At 45.4% G+C, this 19135-nt stretch overlaps 1 protein-coding gene across 4 annotated transcripts in view; it reads left to right on the forward strand.

The window, feature by feature from the left end:
* Nucleotides 1-19135, forward strand: part of LOC119164200 (retinol dehydrogenase 7) — a 26802-nt gene continuing 7667 nt past the window's right edge. The window contains exons 1-3 of one of the 4 annotated variants that reach the window (XM_037416334.2): nt 1-286; nt 8969-9238; nt 12974-13180. In XM_037416334.2, coding sequence (XP_037272231.2) covers nt 9034-9238; nt 12974-13180 — 412 coding nt within the window. In that variant the 5' untranslated portion in view covers nt 1-286; nt 8969-9033. Of the gene's footprint in view, nt 287-6161; nt 6364-7924; nt 8181-8968; nt 9239-12973; nt 13181-19135 lie in introns of those variants that run through there. The other 3 variants (XM_075871204.1, XM_037416335.2, XM_075871205.1) reach the window with 3 other exon arrangements.

Consider the following 19135-nt stretch of genomic DNA (forward strand, 5'->3'; position numbering starts at 1 on the left):
AGCGTAAACATCGTGAGACGCTCGTACACTTGAAGCAGCGTCTAGTCTGCATAGCAGATACGAAGATACGCAGCTGTGTTCCCGCAATAGCGTGGCTACTTTTTTTAGCCTTGCGAGTGTATCCCAGTCTTGTTGAGAACGGCCGAGCACTCGGGAACTCCGCTCTGCGTGAATGTGAACTATGTGCGTGTGAAAATTATTAAGTGGTTGATTTCACGTGTAGCCTGTCAAGTGTTCCAACGCAGTTTCTTGGTTCAAGCATTTCACTTCAACGAGTCGGTACACAGTAAGTAACAAATATGCTTCGAGTTGTTTGTAACCTTGCGGATACGATTCTGCATAGTACGCTTTCCGGCCTCATCCATTGTTATTTTGATTACCGAGCAACGTCTCTTGGATATCCAATAAGGCATTTTTAGGCGTTTAGTGCGATCACAGTTTTGATCATAGTTAGATGATACAACAGCGGAAGTACCTCTTGATCAGTCCACCTGGAAACACTACGTTTATTCTTCTGTACGCAAGCTCAAAACACGTCCTAACAAGCCACGATCTGCACGTCGCAGAGCCGCTGAAGCCGCAGCAATTCCGGTCTTTCGGCAAAACAAACACGTTCAGTGGCAAGCCTCGCACTACAATACTTAAACACACTCAGTACTTTCATCCTGTTGGTCAAGTTGTGTGAGAAAACAGCCGCTGTTTTTTTCTTTTTACGTTTCAAAAAACTTTCTCCTAGACGCCGAAAAGAAAAAAAAATTGCGGCGCAAATTTCAAGTTTATTATTTGCAAAAACAAGTTACAAAATCTAGGATATACAAACGAGAATCCCAGAGCCAGAGACTTTAGTGGGACCCTCGGTTTGTCGATACAAAATGACGATAAAATTTATGCAGAGCAACAAAAAAATTCTTACAATATACGGACATCAATATACACTTTTACATCACAAGTTAAGCCCAAACACGCAACATGGTATAAAAATAACCGAAGAACAAACGAGTCAAACAGGTAAACGATCGCAAATATGGTTATTCGAGAAAATGATTTTTGACGGACTTTTTGAACAAAGGAAATGAAGTGCAACGCCTAATGCTAGAAGGCAATGCATTCCAAAAAGATATCGCACTGAGAGCGGAAGCTTTTTGCCCATAATTAGTATGAGCGGGGGGGGGGGGTTAACAGGAAATTTGCATTAGCCGCAAACCTGGTCGCATTATTATTCTGCAAAAGATCAGATGCAATAAATGGGAATGCCAGTTGATTATTGCCCAGATACTTGCATTTTCTTGGATAAGAGTAAATTTTTGAGGGAGTACAGATATTTTCCTCTTTTTTAAAGCTGTTCGGTTAGTACGATCATCGCCTAATAGGTCTTGATTCCCGGCTCCCGATAGTAACTTTTTTTATTTATATTTGGCAAAATATGGGAAGGTGGGTTACGTTAGAGCCGGCTATCCCAACATCATGACAGTAACGAACAAGATAGACACTAAAACAAAAAAAAACAAGAATAAAAGAGGAAAAAAGGAACTTATGAACGAGATTCCACTGCAGTTTGTATTGTGAATCATAACAGCAGGAGAACAGAACTGCTCTCGTAAGGTCTCGACATGATATGGTTCTGTTTCTCACCAACAGCCTTACGTGTGATTTTCAAGCGAATATTTTGGAACTCGCTGATTCATTCTATCGGTGGCATCGTACACGAAAAAGCTGGCGCCAGTGAGGGTACGGAAATGATGACCGCAAAAGTGCACCACTCATGTGCGTAATCACATGCGTCGTTTTCCAATAATCAATGCCTTTTCTAGAGTGAGCTGGTCGGAAAGCAGTGCTTCCTGATGTGGCAATCGATCTTGTTACTTGTTGAGACGTATAGCGCTCGACGTGTGCCTTTTTTTGTTGCGGCTTTCTTTGAGAAACATCAACATCTATAGGCAATATGTTAGTAGAGATAAACTCGTCAGCACTCTTCTCCTTGGGTGATTTTCGGCGCGAACAGCAATTTATTACCTCAGAGTCAGCATATTTCTACCTTGAAGTATATTGCATAACCTTTATTGGTGTCTCACGCTTGATTCGACTGACGCAATGGTTGTATACCGTGAGCACAATGGGAGACAAGGCTATGTCCCGACTCCTGAGGAGCTTTGACCCTTAAAAAAAGAAAGAAAGAAAGAAAGAAAGAAAGAAAAAAAGAAAGAAAGAAAGAAAGAAAGAAAGAAAGAAAGAAAGAAAGAAAGAAAGAAAGAAAAAAACCAGTACCTCGGGTGCGCACATACTAAGGTTGGTTTTTTTTTCATATGGTAAGGTTTCCTGAAACTTTTTTCACTGAGCTTCCAAAATCTCCAATTGTCTAAAAAAACCTCTCCAAAAGTCTCCAATTGGGTCGTTGAAACATGGTGCACGTGTTTAGGAAGCAAGTCACACAATCGAACGACGAAGCGTTGACGTCATCGCGGGCTCCAGACATTGGCATCACGGGCAATGAAAGTGACTGAGAATGCATAGGATGACCTTGTGATTTTTCTTATGCGCTGTTTTCCCTCACTTCATGTGTTCTGCAAGAGTGTATTAAATAGCGTATCTTTGCGTTTCTGTGACGAAGGCTCATGTCGATCCCCGTTGGCTGCATTCATATTACAAGTTATTGCGCACGAGATAATTGGGTTACAGTGGTGATCACCATCGAAAAGGACGGAAGGAAGTGGCTTACTAAAGACCTGTCCGCTGCGGTGGAGCCGTAGTTAAGATGCTCGGCCGCTGACCCAATGTTAGCGGGTTCAGAACTGGCCGCGGGTGTCGCTTTCGAATGAAGCCGAAATGGTAGAGTCCCGTATATACTGTGCGATGTCTGTACATGTTAAAGAACAGCAGATGGTGAAAATTTTCGGATCACTCCACTACGGCGTTTCTCGTGATCACATCGTGATTTTGGGACGTTAAACGCCATACAGTAGGATTAATTACTTAGGATCCAGCATTCACGTATTCACGGGATAAAGAACATAGGTAGCGGAGGCCAGAATTAAAGTGCCTCTAAACCACTCCCATTTCAGAGATGATAAAGCGGTTTCCTTATCGCTTTCACTGCTCTCCGCCCCACCCGCTAATGGCGCTCTTTCCCTCTTGCCATTCATTTCTTCATAAAACACTGGAAGATGTCAGCATTGAGTATAACAAGATTTCGCGCATTGCGACTACAGGTTGTATTTTGCGCTTTGACAGTCGAAAACGCATGTGACGAAGTGAAATCGCTTCATCGTGCATGATGGTCATGCGAGACAAGGCAGAAAGGGCACCCCGCCGCGGTGGTCTAGTGGCTAAGGTATTCGTCTGCTGACCCGACGGTCACGGGATCTAATCCCGGCTGTGGCGGCTGCATTTCCAATGGAGGCGCAATTGTTGTAGGCCCATGTGCCCAGATTTGGGTGAACGTTAAAAAACCTTAGGTGGTCAAAATTTCCGGAGCCCTCCACTACGGCTCTCTCATAATCGTAGCGTGGTTGTGGGACGTCAAACCCCACAAATCAATCATCAAGGCAGAAAGGGCGTGCGACTGTACGGAAAAGGAGCGTAGGAAATGACCCACGGCTAATATGCATTGCATACGGGGCAATCGAGAACTTATTCACTCGTTAACTATCTGCTGGCGTCACGAATAACTCCGAGAAGACAGGAATCATTGGAAGATGAATAGTAATATGTGTGGTTCTACGTCCCGAAACAACGATTTAATCATGAGTGGTGCCGTACTGGCAGACTCCGGAAGTTTTGACCATCTGGTCTTCATTGACGGACACCGGCATCACACAGTACATGGGCCTCCACTACTTCGCCTCCATTGGAATGTGACCGCCGAAGCTGGCATCGAACCCACGACCTCCAGGTCAGCAGCCGATCACCCGAGCCAATGAGACACCGAGGCGGAAAAACGTTAGGAGAGGATGACGCACTCTTTTGTTGACTTCGACCTTGTAATAAAAGAATAATTTACTAACACATAGGAAACACACGCCGCACAGGCTAGAAACGCCATAGAGTTTCCTAATAATGTTAATTTTAGGAAACTCTGTGAGAAACGCCACACAGGCCAAACTGCACGTGAGTCTCTCTGAACGTCGTCCTCTTCATTCACTGTCTACAGAAGGGCACGAGCATTTTTAACACTATTTTTGTATTCTCACAGGTTCTTTAGATGCCCTTGTTAATAATAGACCCTGTGAATATTTTTCTATTCGCGTTCTAACCCTCGCCTTGTGCGTTCTGTGAGAGCTACTATAGCACTTCTCTTTAAAACCACGTCTTTGCGTAACTGACGCTCATCTACGAAACCGTAGTTACCGCGCAACCGGTTATTGCACGTCAGACAGTCGTAATCAATGCTAATCAGCCTGGACAAGGCCGGAAGCGAATGCTAAAAAAACGACGTTAAGAGAAGCAACGAAGCCGCGAGGTTGCAAGGACACAATCTCTGCGTGCGTGTGTGCTTTGCGTGTGCGTGAGCTCGATGCAAATCTCCACCGCGGAGCCACTCGACAATTACGTATATGACTTTCGCGTATTCGCTTTCCCTTTTCCAATGCACGCTGCTTCAGACAAATCCTTGGCTGACTTTGTGATCGGTACCAACTCCACCTTGCGTTCGTATATATAGACAAGGGTCACGAGTATTCAAAGCAACGTGGCCCTCGTCAAAGTCATCAGAAAAAACGGCTTAGTATTTTCTTCTGAACAACATCCGCATACAAACGTTTAAGGCAGACACCGAGGACATTCTGCGTCTCTGTATGATCTTTCTTATTCGTTGGTTGTGGACTTGTCACTTCCTCCGTAAACAATTCACCAATGGGCTTGAAGCTGTAATAAAGAACAATTAATCGTCACCGATATCTTATTGCACAGAATGATGCGGTAGTAACTAAAACTGTAGTTGGTATACCATGACTATTTTGACAATGACAAGTGTGAAGCAAAGCGCAGCCAGAAATTTTTTGGGGGGAAGCAGGGGAGGGGTTCCACCACACTTTATGTATGTTCGTGCGTACGTTTGTACGTGGACGTGTATATATGCCTTCTCCCCGGATTGCTGTTAGATCTGGCAATACTGCCAGTTCTAATAGATGGAGCTCCCATTGGTTACCTAAATACGCTTCCCCTGGTTATTGTTACAACTATTTTACTGTCAGTTGTAACGATAAATATGCTAAGGGCGTATGTTAGATGGCGTATGTCAGAAGTGGCAGACTACGAGTTCTAACGTTTGGGGCTGGAACGTTGAGGATAACAAATCAACTAAAGAAAAAGATGAGGGGCACGCAGCGTGAAATGTAAAGTAAAACAGTAGCAAAAATTAGCAGTGGCATAGCTCGGCTTTGTCAGGATATACGTAGCGTGAACTACGGACGAACAGACCGACAGACTGATGGACAGACTCACGAACAAACGGATGGACGCATGGGCGCACGTACGGTCGGATAGATGAATGGAGGGACGGACGGATGGACGGAAAAACTAGTGAGCAAGCTCACGTCACTCAAGGAGCTTCCAGGCCTTCTTCGCGGCGCTAGCTGTGCGCCGTGTGGGGTCGCTACCGCTAGGAGATGTGCAGCACGACTCTCGATGAGCCACGTGCAGTGTAGCTTACGCTACAATAAGATGAAGAGATAGGAGGATGACAGAATAGGTCAGAAAACAGACAGGAGTAGTGGATATGCAAGTTTCCATCAAGCGATGTGGGCCTGGACTGGGCACGTAATGCGTAGGACCGAAAACCGCTTGACAGTAGGAGCCACGGAATGGTTACCATAAGATGACGAAGGCAGTCGAGGAAGGCAGAGCATCAGATGCAGTGACCGAATTGGGCATTGTTTGAAACTTATAGAGCGAAGAAAAGTATTTTTTAAGAAAATGTCAATACATGGGATTATATACTTGGTGAATAATGGTTGCAACAAAGTTCGTAATAATTATCAACTTTGTTTCTAAAACGAGTTTCGTTTCTCTCCGCAACGGCAGCTACATTTTTGGTTATTGAACTCCTGGGACATCTGGTGTTAAAACCTCAGAAGAAAATAAAAAGAAACGCTGATAGCCCGAAGGCTTCAGACGTCGGCAGACACGGCGTCAATTGAAAACATGGTATCGCTTCTTCAATCACTGAGTCGGGATTCACAGCAATCTCAGATAGCCCTGCGACCACGAAGTCTTGCTTCCCGAAGGTCAAACAAGCGATGGCAGAAGCGGGGCAGCGCCCTCGAATTACGGCAGCCGTTAATGCATTCCCACCCGTTCGTAGAACCGAACGCCGTCAACGGTCTGTAAACAGGTTCTCAGTAGCGGCTCCTTCATGCTTCGTTGACGGTAAGTTTCAATCTGTTTTATTACTTGTAAGATTCTACCCAATTTTTCTGTTTTAATATTTGTGAGATTCTATCCTAAATTCGCACGCTGATTAGTCGGAACAGCGTATTTAACTCGACAAGGCTTTCCGTTGATGAAGTTGGTTTGTAACTTGAAGAAATGAGTAAGGCGCAAACAGGTTGGGGACGAAATGAAGGGAATTGACAAACACGAATGTCCAACTCCAACTGTTTATTAGCAGAACCGCGCTGATTTGTTCATGCTTCCGACAAAGTATTTTTATAACATGCATAGCACTCAGTGATGAACTAAGGAGTACTCAAAAGGCAGTGGTAGAACGCAGTCGAAAGACACGCACAGCAAAGAGCAATGATTTTAATTCCCGTCTCCCACATCGGCAAATAAACCCTTTTCGGAGACTGAGCAGCGACTGCCCTTGTGAATAAAGTGGATGGATCATTTCACAACACATTGGGGGCTGTTGTTCGTGCACCATTTTAAAACAAGGAACACATCACCCCCAAATTTATACGGGTGCTTTCCTCCAGCAAGTGTGAAGGGGGGTCATGTCATTTAAAACTCGTTTTAGTGGCGGAGCTGCTTACACCGTGGGTGGTACGTCCCGTACTCGTAGTAGTAGCTATCTCTCATTTAATCCTGGATGGCGGTACTTGTATCATGGTTGTATATGATGACTATATGATGAAAAGATGCGAGATGGCGGTACTTGGAGTGTCAGCAAATGGACGAACGGACAGACAGACGGATGGACGAACGGACAGACAGACGGATGGACGAACACATGGACGGAGGGACAGAGAGACAGACAGACAGACAGATGGGCGGTCGAATGGGCGGAAGTACGCATGAACGGACGGACGCATGGACGGGCACGCGGAAGGACGGGTGCCATGAACGTTTTGCCCCGTTCATTATCATCCACTCCGTGGATATGCTGTAACTTTTTTTCTTCGCTAACCCGTCACTTTCGTATTCATTTTTATTGTTTCGATTGGACCGCCTCGCTATGACTTGGCTCTTGTAGTAAGCAGTGGAAAAGACGACATTTGTGCGAAGAACTCGCTGTTGCAGAGCACAGGCGTTTTGTTGAGATCAGGGCTGTTTTCAGATATCTTACAGCTGAGCTGTGTGAGAGAGAGAGAAAACATTAATAAAAATATATAACAGGCATAGGGAGGTACGAAGGTCATAGAGCTCATTTTTCAAGGTTGGTGAGGTTATACACGAAGTAGTGTATCGAAAATCACTTGAAATCGCCTTACCGAAAGGCTGGGAACTACTGGTCCACTTGTAAAGGCCCTGCTCGGCGGAGAGCAAAGGGGTCTGTGTACACAGTGTGTTGTTCGGCGCCCCTACCGTCCAAACACCAAGAACTTTAAGATGTACACTCCCTTTCGATGTACACTCACGTGTGCACTCGGGCGGGACACGTGACTGATTTCGAAAAACCCGATGCACCGCCGCGCTGACTTGCCGGTGCGGTCTCCCTCGCCAGCGCCTGCTGTGCAAGCCACAACTGGTCTCGGAAAAAGAGCTCCCGCGAGCGATTTCGAATGGTTTCACGAAGGCAGCGCCGCGGAGAAGCAATTGAGGTAGCGATCGCGAAGGAATTGTTGCCAACAGCGCGATTGCGTGGTACGGGCAGGCAGCGTGTCCTCGTAAGATGCGGCAACCCTCGTCGCCGTCTAGCAACGCACGGGCAGTTTGAAATGCCTTCGGACGCCGCTGCTCCAAGAAAAGGTGTCGTAATACGCTCCCGACAGGCAGGCGGCTTTGCAGCGGACAGTTCCTGAAAGGTGCGTATTTTCCCGGAACGTGCGATGCATTCACGTAACGCGTATAACTGAGCGCCCACGCCGGTTTCGCCGGAGACAATTTGCTGCAAATACGATAGCAGTTAAGAACATCAATGAACATGAGCCAAGTACGCAGTCTTTCAGTCTGCAATTTAAATGTGTAAATGATAGGCTTTTGCCGGTGCCGTCTTTGATCATCGTTGTTTCTTACAGAGCGACATAGGTGTCCTGTCAATAATTTTATTTTAATAATTACCATGATCCCCTGAATAACCATAGGATTATTGCTAAATCAGTTTGATTATTGGCGTGCTAGATGAGCTTTTTAGTGACGGTAGGCATACCCGCTGAAGTATCGCGGCTGGCGCAATTTTTGTGGCCCCGCCGCGGTGGTCTAGTGGCTAAGGTACTCGCCTGCTGACCCGCAGGTCACGGGATCGAATCCCTGCTGCGGCGGCTTCATTTCCGATGGAGGCGGAAGTGTTGTAGGCCCGTGTGTTCAGATTTGCGTGCACGTTAAAGAACCGCAGGTGGTTGAAATTTCCGGAGCCCTCCACTACGGCGTCTCTCATAATCTTATGTTGGTTTTGGGACGTTAAACCCCACAAATCAATCAAATAATCAATCATCAATCAATTTTTTTTGGTACGTGGGCACAGTTAGTTTTTGTGTTATCAGGGAATTTCGGTTTCGCTTAGCCGTATTTAGCTTTTTGTGCAGCCATTTTGCGCATGACACTCAAGACTCTTTATCTAAGTTGTGCAACCCACTCCACGTTTCTTTCATAGCACGAGGATCAAGTTGGGTGAAGTGCGGCCACACCTCGAGGAAACTTTGAAAAGCATCGTCCACCATGAGGGTCTCCTGGATACTCTTCGTCTCCCTAACTGCCGTGATGTGGTACCTGTGGCCGCGACTTCCTCTGCTTCCGGGCGTGGCCCATGCACTCGGTTCTCTGTTTGTGATGGCGTGGGCGAGTTACTTTCTCGCAAAATTCACCTGGGGAGTCGCTCGCGTCAGCCTGGTGAGTGGACACGGGAAAGCTGTGCTCATTACAGGTGAGTAACTGGTTTTGAATGGACGAATAACATTACTGAGGTCCTTGAGTGCACGCGACTATAGCGCACAGCGGACCACTCCCAGGTCGGGACACACAGAGCTTGCCCCTATGACGCATTGTGGGCCAGATTGATGGCGCGGAAACTGATGTTGTTCTTACGAACCACCACTTTGCTCGCAGTACGATGCTTCTTTGTGAAACAATAGGACGAGAAACAAGGTGGACGAATACCATCGCTTGTGGCTTTGTAGTGACTTGGATTTGGATTAGTTGTGGCGTCTGTGGCTTTGTTGAGACTTGGTTGTACAGTTGCGGATGAAATGCAACCGATCTGTGCTTCAGCAGTGACTTAGCGTTTGTGGCGTAGCCAGAAAAAGCTAAGCTACAACATTCTTCGCTCTGCAGCAGGAACTTGCGATGCTGCCCTGGTGGGGCTTGTGCATGCACTGTGCAGCGTTGGCTTGAGTGAAGTTCTGCCTTTGTACAACTTCGTTCCTGATTTCCCATGAAGGTGTTTGGCCACAGCCATGTTAAATACCTCAATTATTATTTAGCTTAAATCGGCCGCCGGCATGTGAACCTCAAGAGGTTGAGCTTTAACGCATGAATTCCTTAAACTTGTTTCCCTCGCTGTTATGCTCTTGTTCCGCGTCAGCTGTTACACGGCGCTAGGTTATCTCAAAGGCTACAACTTGGTTTAGTACCCCAACCCCCGTTTTTCCAGCCAGTTTCTGCTGACACTTCCACGTTTTCCTTGCCAGCAGATAAAGAACTTCCATGTTTGTTTAAATACTACTTATTCGCTTGTTCGGTATGAAACATATGGATGACTTAGCAATGTTAGAACTACAGTAAAGAAAACGAAAAAATCTAGGCCCCCCAACAACCCTTCAAAATATGAAGAACAAGCACCTTATTATTTCCCAGCGTTTCCCGTCTTTCTGGAAATATTCATGACGCCCGCAGTTTGTTCCTGCGACGGGAGGTTGTAACAAGCTCTCAATTGGGATATATATGAGGGATAGCTAATGTTAATTGTCTCAAACACTCCATCTTCGTTATGCCTTCCCCCGTACTACCACCGGGCCCGATAAACTGATTTCACTTTTTTTTCCGCGTTTGAAACTGCACGAGTGGAGATAGCGGTTTGTGGTAGAAAAAAAAAAGAACATACGAAATGCTGATAGGCCCCACGCTTATTGCTGTCTTTCCAAGTGCCTTGAAAATAAGTGCCAAGAAGGACACATCACTTGTATGATAGGCAGAAGAGGCTAGAAAGGAACTTTCTCGCCTTTGAACTCGATGGGGATTCACCCTCGCCGTCAACCTGACCACACTCACAGCAGGGCAATGTCCTCTCACTTGATCCACCAATCAACCTGGTCCTGTGCTGCATGCTGCCACGTTACACATGCAAGCTTCTTAATCTTATCATTATCATCAGCCTGACTACATCCATTGCAGGACAAGGGCCTCTTCTATGTTCCATGTTTTTTTTTTATGAGTGAAGCGCAATAAAGGTAGATAATAGACAAAGGGGACAACGAGGACAAGCGCTAACTTTAGCATTTCAAAATTTCGAAGCACCAAGAATTTATACCTGTCGTAAGACACCACAATATCCTCGTTCATTGCACAAAGATGATGACAAAATAAAACTAAGCAGCAGAGAATTTAACACAGAAAAACCACGTGCCGGTAAATTAAAGTAATCTAGTTGGTTTTCTTGTAGTGCGATGGATGACTTGCTTTCGCAGCTTCGATTCGCTATCACCACTGCCGCAATGATGATGTCTTGTGACGGGTATATATCCTTGGTGCTTTGTCATAAAATTTCAGTTGGACGTTAGCACTTGTCCTTTGTCGCCCTTGCCCGTTGTCTATCTCTTTTTTGTCCTTCATTATAAAAAAAAACATGGCATACAAGCTTTCGCTTCCACACCTTGTCGCATGTCCCGCCAGTCAACTCGGTCCTGTACTTACTGCTACGAGTTAATACACGAAAACATTTTAATCTCCTCTGCCCACCTAACTTTCTATTTCCCGCTTTCCCGCTATCCTTTTCTTGAAATTCAATCTGTGATCCTTGATGACCAGTGGTTATCTTACCTTCGGTCTACGTGCCTTGCGAATGACTATTTCTTCTTCTTCATTTTGACTATGAGGTCTCTTCTTTGTAGGTAAGTAGCAGTAAGATGCATCTGTTATGTACGTTCCTCTTGAGGTATAGTGGCACATTACCATTCATGATTGGAATATGCTTGACGAATGTGCTCCGCCCCATTCCTATTATTCTAGTTACTTTCATCTCGCTGTTCGGCTCCCTGATTGCTATCCGTCCTAAGTACACATACCCTTTTACAACTTTGCGTGCACTGTTTAGAAAAATTTATTTACAGCATGTACAGAACACAAAGGCTTCATACCATTCCAGTAACAGGGCATATACACTTCGGCACATCTATATTTCACGACTAACATCACTGCTACTTATCTAGAAGCGCTGCCCTCTTCTGAGATTGTTGTACATTACTTTCGTTTTCTGCATATTAATTTTAAGACCCACCTTTCTGCTCTGCTTGAGTAACTGAGTAATCATCAATTACAATTTGTCCCCTGAGTTACTCAGCAATGCACTGTCATCAGCGAATTTATTTATTTATCTATTTTTTATTTATTTATGATACCTCAAAGGCCCCTAAAGGAAGGGCTTTTACATGAGGGGTGGGCATATCTACAAAAGCAGCTCTTCTATGATGCGTTTCAAGATGGCTTGGTCAGAATCAAGTACTGCCTTGGTGGGAAGGTCATTCCAGTCCCTTGATGTCTGCTCGAAGAATGAGGAGGCATGGGAGACACAAGTTACTAAGATACTCTCCAATAACTCTTATCACTAACTCTTCCCAATCTAAAGCCCTGAATACCTCATGTAAACCAGGCGTGAATAATACTGGAGATGTCGGGTCGCCCTGCTTTGTTCCCTTCTTTATTAGTATTCTGTCGCTTTTTTTATGGAGCACCATGGTGGCAGGTGATCCTCTGTAGATTTCGTCCAGGATATTTATATATGCTTCGCCTACGCCCTGATTCCACAGTGTCTGCATGGCTGTCGATATTTTTGCTGAATCAAATGCCTCCTCATAATCTTTGAAGGCTATGTATAGTGGTCGGGTACATTCTAAGCATTGATCTATCCCCCGAATAATAGTGTAAATGCGGTCTATTTTCGAGCAGCTTGTTAAAAATCCTGCTTGATCTCTGGGTTGATTGAATTCTAATGTTGTCTTAATTATGTTAGCAATTACCTTTCTAAATATTTTGTACACAATGGAGAGCAAGGTGATCGACCCGTATAATTCTTTAAGTTCTTGTCGTCTCCTCCGTTGTCGGTGAAGATGATGTTAGCAATCTTTAAGTATTCTGGTACCCTCCTCATCAGGAGGGTGCCACCTTGTCGTAATGTTGACATAGTTTTCTATATCCCCCTCACACGTGTGTGCTCTTGGGATACAGTCAGTTACCGTAAATGACCAACCAGACCAACAGGGTTGCCAAGCCACCTGTTCGCTCATGAAATTGGTGACGACTTGACAGTGCGCACTACAGCTTTGCTACTGCCTATTCCATGCACTCCATTGTTCGCTTTTCACTTGACGTCGATAGTACGAGATGGAGATGTTGCCATCACGTGTGGTGGCGCGCCCTTAGGCACACATCCCCCTTCATTATGCAGGCTGTGACACAGGCTTCGGACACATGCTGGCTAAGTACCTGGCCAGGGACGGCTTCCTCGTCTTCGCCGGGTGCCTCGACGTCAACGGCGAAGGCGCCATGTCACTCAGGAGGCAGGCGAACGTCAAGGTCCTGCAGATGGACGTCACGAAGGACGTCGAGGTTGACGAGACGCACCGCGTCATCAAAGAGGAGCTCGGAAGTCGAAGTAAGTGATCTCTCGTTACGTAATCAGTGTATCATCTTTGACGTCGACACTGAATACGCCCTGCTGGAAATCGTTCTCGCGCGTCGCAGGAAGATGATGATAACAAAAAGATCTTGCGCACGAGCAGTAGAATGTGGGCGGTTGGCTTGTGACGGTTTTGTTCGCCATGTTGACAGTACTTGGCCCTGTGCACCAATAAACCCGACAGAGGTGTCTTTTTCCAACATTCCTGGAAGGTATTTCGTAGACTGTTTCTGTCTGCAACAGTAACAGGTCAAGGAGCTACGATCTGGCGACATTGCACACACGAAGAAATCAAGAAAAACTTGAAGAACTCTTTAGCTTAGCCTGAAAGGGTAGAACGCGCTGTCATAAACGGGCAAAGGAACCATGTAATACAGAGGGAAACTATGTCGCTAGGAAAAGAGTGTTTGCGCACGCAACAATGGCGTTTCAAGCTATCCCACAATGCGTACTGCAAGTACAGTTGCTTAGTGCATCCACCGTGGTGGTGTTGTGGTTACGATTCTCGGCTACTGAACCGAAGGTCGTGGGTTCGATTCCGGCTGCGGCGGTCGCATTTAGATGGAGGCAATATAGTAGAGGCCCATGTACTTCAAGAACACCAGATTGTCGAAATTCTCGGATCCCTTCACTATACAGCGTCTCCCATAATCATATCGTGGTTATGGACGTTGAACCCGAAATATTATTATTAGTTGCTAAGTGCCCACTGAGTCATAGTTCTATCTTTCACAAATTGTCCAAATACCCACAACGCGTCTGTAACGTACCACGCGCCCCTGCGCTGCTGCACAAAATTTATTATTTTTATTTACGCATACTGCAGTGCTGATTGCGCAATGGTAGGAGTAGGTATACAATGATACACACAAATATAACTAAAAACAAGGATGTTAATGCAAACAGGTAACATAATAACGTAGTGTGCACGGACATAAGGGCAAAAATATTGGGAAACAAAAAAAGTAACAAACAAATAGCATGTACAAACAGAGCAGCGTATTTCACACATACGTGTTGTGGATTTCGGCTGCAGAACTCTACGATGCGCATGAACGAACAGAACCAGGTAATGAATTCGTTATCGATGGACTTGATAGTGGGTGGGCAGCTTTGAACAAAGCACCTTCAGCGCAGCTGTTGTGACCCCTTATTTCATTCAACGATTCTGCAAAGCAACACTGCCTTCAAAACGGAGACCATTCTCGCCACATGACATTTTTGGAACGTTCTTTCGAAGAAGTGGTTTGAAACGTTGGCGTGGCTATCTGGTGGCACCCCAGTTTGCCACGCGAGAGGTCTGGGTTAATAGTAATAAGGGCTGCAGCGCGAGCACGAATGTGCTAGAAGAAACAGACAAAGTCGAGGTACGGAAGGCAAAAGAGGACAACACGAGCGCTGCCTCTTTTGCCTTCCGTACCTCGACTTTGTCTGTTTCTTCTAGCACATTCGTGCTCGCGCTGCAGCCCTTATTACTATGAATTCAAACCAACTAGCCCAAATCGCCATTCTTCTTCAGGTCTGGGTTAGATTGCCACTGGGATGAAAAATTGTTAAAATTTTTTCTATTTACTCGCAACTGTCCCGAACTTTTAGCTCATGGTCAAAGGTTATTTTTCTCCCACAAGCAACGACGCCAACACAGATGCTGGAATTTCTGCGAAACTAGCCATTAAAAACAATCGCGCCATCAGATAGTGGCATTGCCTCAGCTAACGTGGCAAAAGAGGTCCACTGAAAGTAATAAAATCAATGCTATAAAGATCCAGTATAATAAATATACAATAAATAAATAAATAAATAAATAAATAAATAACTTAAATAAGTAAACAAATAAACAATGTCAATAAATAAATACAACGATAAAGAGCTAATAACGCTACTAAGAATACAGCCTACCTAAAGTAAAATAGCGCTATCGGTGTACAGTCGTCAGTAGTATAAAATAAAGAGTTTTGTGGGGCAGATTACTGTTGATTTACTGACAAGACTGTCACGTACTGATTTGCAAAAGGATTTTTTCCCCTTTTGCATTTAGCGTCGCGAGAACATTCGAGTTTTCCAGCCGTGTTTATCGACTAAATGGTCTCTTGACAGCAGTTTCGGCGTTGTCGTATTGCTGCCGACTGGCCTGCGCTAGCATCTCTTTTACGCACATGTTTTGGTTGTTACGCCCAAGCAGGATGAAGGAAGCGCAGGGCGCCACGCTTCGGTGCCGGTCAAGCGGCGTAGAAGGCGGGCGATGCTTCGAAGTGGACCGCCGTACACTTCCTCGATGAAGTGAACGCGAGTAGGAAAAGAAATAAGCCCGTACTTTCCCGTAGGTTCTTGCCGCCAATCTGACTTGACCGTCAATACTCGTAATAAGGGCTGCAGCGCGAGCACGAATGTGCTAGAAGAAACAGACGAAAGGCGAGGCACGCGTTGTCCTCTTTGCTTTCCGTGCCTCGCCTTTCGTCTGTTTCTTCTAGCACATTCGTGCTCGCGCTGCAGCCCTTATTACCATGAATTCAAACCAACTAGCCCAAATAGCCATACTTCGTCAATACCTGTCGCGGCTGCGTGGAGTGTTTCATGCATAGGAGATCATCGGCGGACCATAAGCGCTCATTCTGGTTTTAGTTGAAAATTTTCTCACTTGCGCTTTTACCGAACACTTACAAATACTTAACCACATCTACTTAGAATGGCACAAACAACGTTTCCAAGGTCAGTTATTTCAAACGTATATAGACGTCATACGCAGACGTCATCTTAGTCACCTTGCCGATAACGTAATCCGGGTCAATCGCGGTGGAACAGTTGCGATGCTCGGCTGCTGAAACGAAGGTCGCGGGTGCGACCTCAGCCGCGGGTGTCACATTTCACTGGAGGAGAAATGTCAGAGATCTCCGTACTGTGCTATGTCAGTGCACGGTGAAGAACACCATATGGTCGAAATTCCCGGAGCTCTCCTCTTCGGTATCTTTCGCGATCATCGCGTGACTTTGGGACGTAAAGCCCCAGTTATCGAAATTATAGTATTACGTACATCCACTTATTCATGGCAGTCCCCTGTGAGCCGGGAAAATAGAAAGTGCAGTATGGGAGAGCGTGATCAAGCGTTAACGTTCTTGACGAAGTATTCATTTTTGAGCTATAGAATGGGATGGTGTGCGACCAAAGTACACAGCAGGTTGCTGAGAAAACCTTACAATCCTCGCAGGACTTTGGGTTGCCATATCTTGGTCACCGTATATTACTTAAACCGTGTCATGGTGAAACGCTTCACATATTCAAATATGTGTACCCAGTTATATGCGACAAAACAAAGTGTAGACCCGCCGCGGTGGTCAAGTGGCTAAGGTACTCGGCTGCTGACCCGCAGGTCGCGGGATCGAATCCCGGCTGTGGCGGCTGCGGCGGCTGCGGCGGCTGCACTTACGATGGAGGTGGAAATGTTGTAGGCCCGTGTGCCCAGATTTGGGTGCACGTTAAAAAACCCCGGGTGGTCGAAATTTCCGAAGCCCGCCACTACGGCGTCTCCCATGATCATATGGTGATTTTGGGACGTTAAACCCCACATATCAATGAATGAATGATGAATGAATGAATGAATCAATCAATCAATCAATCAATCAATCAATCAATCAATCAATCAATCAATCAAAACAAAATGTAATTAGTGAAAATGACAGCACAAGTAGGGTACGTCATGTTGAGAGAATACACTTGGAAAAGTGACTGCTAAACTAAAAAAGAAAAAAAGAATAAAAAAACTTGTACGTTGAAATCTAACTTTCGAAATTCTCAGGGGCATTAACAATGAAAACGTATTATCCGAGAATCGCATTATCTAAAATAGGGGCCGATAGCTTACAAACTGTACGTATGTCACGCTGAACTTATGTGAAAAGGAACTTCAACGAAGCTCGTCACTTCGCGCTGAACCTTTTGTTTTTCGATGTCCCGTGGCAAGCTTCTTTTGGAACTCGTACTCGTCAATAGCTCTTTAATCCTTGAAATTCTCACCTGGAACAAGACTGCTAAACGTGTCTGAGGCCTTGAGCACATAGTCAGTAGTTATTGGTCGACGATCACCGGTGTAACCTCCCGCCTTTACACTGCGGCCACCGCACTCTAGCACTAGACCGCTTTGACGGGCCAGCGCCATGCGGACATAGTGCCTTTCATTTCATTTCATTTATTTCGCCCTTAAAGGCCCGAAGGCATTACATAAGGGGGGACAAGTAACAAGATAGGGTACAATGTTCAATGAATAAATAAATGAGTAAAAGCAAATAAGTTTACACAGGAGACATGAATCAGAAATCACACGAACGAACTAGAACAAAATAAAAAAGAATACACAATGCTTTACATATGTTAAACAATTGCAGAGCAAAACTAAGTACAATTCTAAAACGATTGGCGATAAACACGAAGTAGTTGAGATTATCAGTAGAGAGGCTTGAAAAAATGTTCGTTCAGTTTTGCGCGGAACGTTTCCCTGTCGGCGCATGAAGCGGAGTCATCGGGTAAGGCATTCCAGAGGGCTATTGCATTAGGAAAAAATGAGGTGATAAATGCTGTCGTCCGGCCATTTATGCGTGCAATGGGCCTGCTGTGATTTTCGCGCGATGAAGTTCTGTGAGCAGATTGGAGCAACTGATGTCTTGAGCGTGGATGATAGTAGAAGCGGTGTAGAAGGCATAGACGGGTGATCAAGCGGCGGGATTCAAGAGTTGGAAGGGAAAGAGAGTGTTTTAGCTCGGTAACGCTGGTTTTGTGTGAGTATTGCGAAGATATGAAGCGAGCTGCGCGATTTTGGATGGACTCTAATTTTGGATGGACTCTAAAACCATGAAAGATTTTGAGACGTCTTTGGGATCGTATAATTCAAGCCAATACGGAACTACGATTGTATTAACCATTCCAAAAAGCATTACCTCCATGGGACGTTAGCCGGGAACGGAGAAAAACAAAATAAAAAGAAACATGACTTATTCCTCTGTCTTAAGAAATCGGTATAACACGAATGGCAAACTTGTCTTCCCAGAGGCAGTTCACCAATTATGTACACATGAGTGAACTCATCTTCATAAGAAACAGACGTGTTGAGGGCTATTTTGCGCCTGTTGGATTGAATAATATCTAGAGGCGTTATCAGAGACATGGTGCTGTTTCACATGTGCGCATGAGTGTGTTTTTACATATGTGGACTCATTTGTTTCATTTTGCATGTACTGTTCTTTTTTTTTCAAAGGTGCATGTTCAATATTCCCTCAAAGGCTAAGGAGTCGCCGGCACCTTACTTGTGTACTGACATATTTTTATATAGCACGTAATAATGATAGAACAACAATTTGAAATGTCCTACGAAGAACGGCAAGCTGCTCGAAACACGCAGTGTGCTGCACAAGCAGAAAGAACTCACAAGGACGAACGCAAAGCCGACCCCTGTGACAGCTCGGCATTAGAGGGGCGCTGCTCAAGCACACACACACAAAGAATGCACGAAACGAACGCTAAAGTACACACGGGAGGAGCACGCACTAGCAACTGCCACAGTTACTACTTCTTCGATTGTGAGCAGCGCACTTCTTACGCAAATGTGGCCACTGCAGTGTGGCGGCGTTACCTTCGTGCTCTCTGTACGCTCTGAAAGTTGCGTGGAAAGTGCAACACGTACAAACCATAACCCACCTCCATCAAGATATATGCGCGCGTGCACGAGCGAAGCCATCCTGCAGAGGTGAGCGGGCATCGCAGCACGCGGGGTGATGACCTTAAAGTGCTCCCTTCAAGTCGTTCGCCTCATGGCGCTAGTGACAACGAGAACACGATGTGTCGCCGAGCTCCAAGTATACTACCAACGGTAAATAAGTAGTCACCGTAAATAGGTCATCATCATTACGGTAAGGAACTGACGGTCTGTAGCTGAATCGTTCC

This window comes from Rhipicephalus microplus, chromosome 8, assembly GCF_043290135.1.
Source record: "Rhipicephalus microplus isolate Deutch F79 chromosome 8, USDA_Rmic, whole genome shotgun sequence".
NCBI lineage: Eukaryota > Metazoa > Arthropoda > Arachnida > Ixodida > Ixodidae > Rhipicephalus > Rhipicephalus microplus.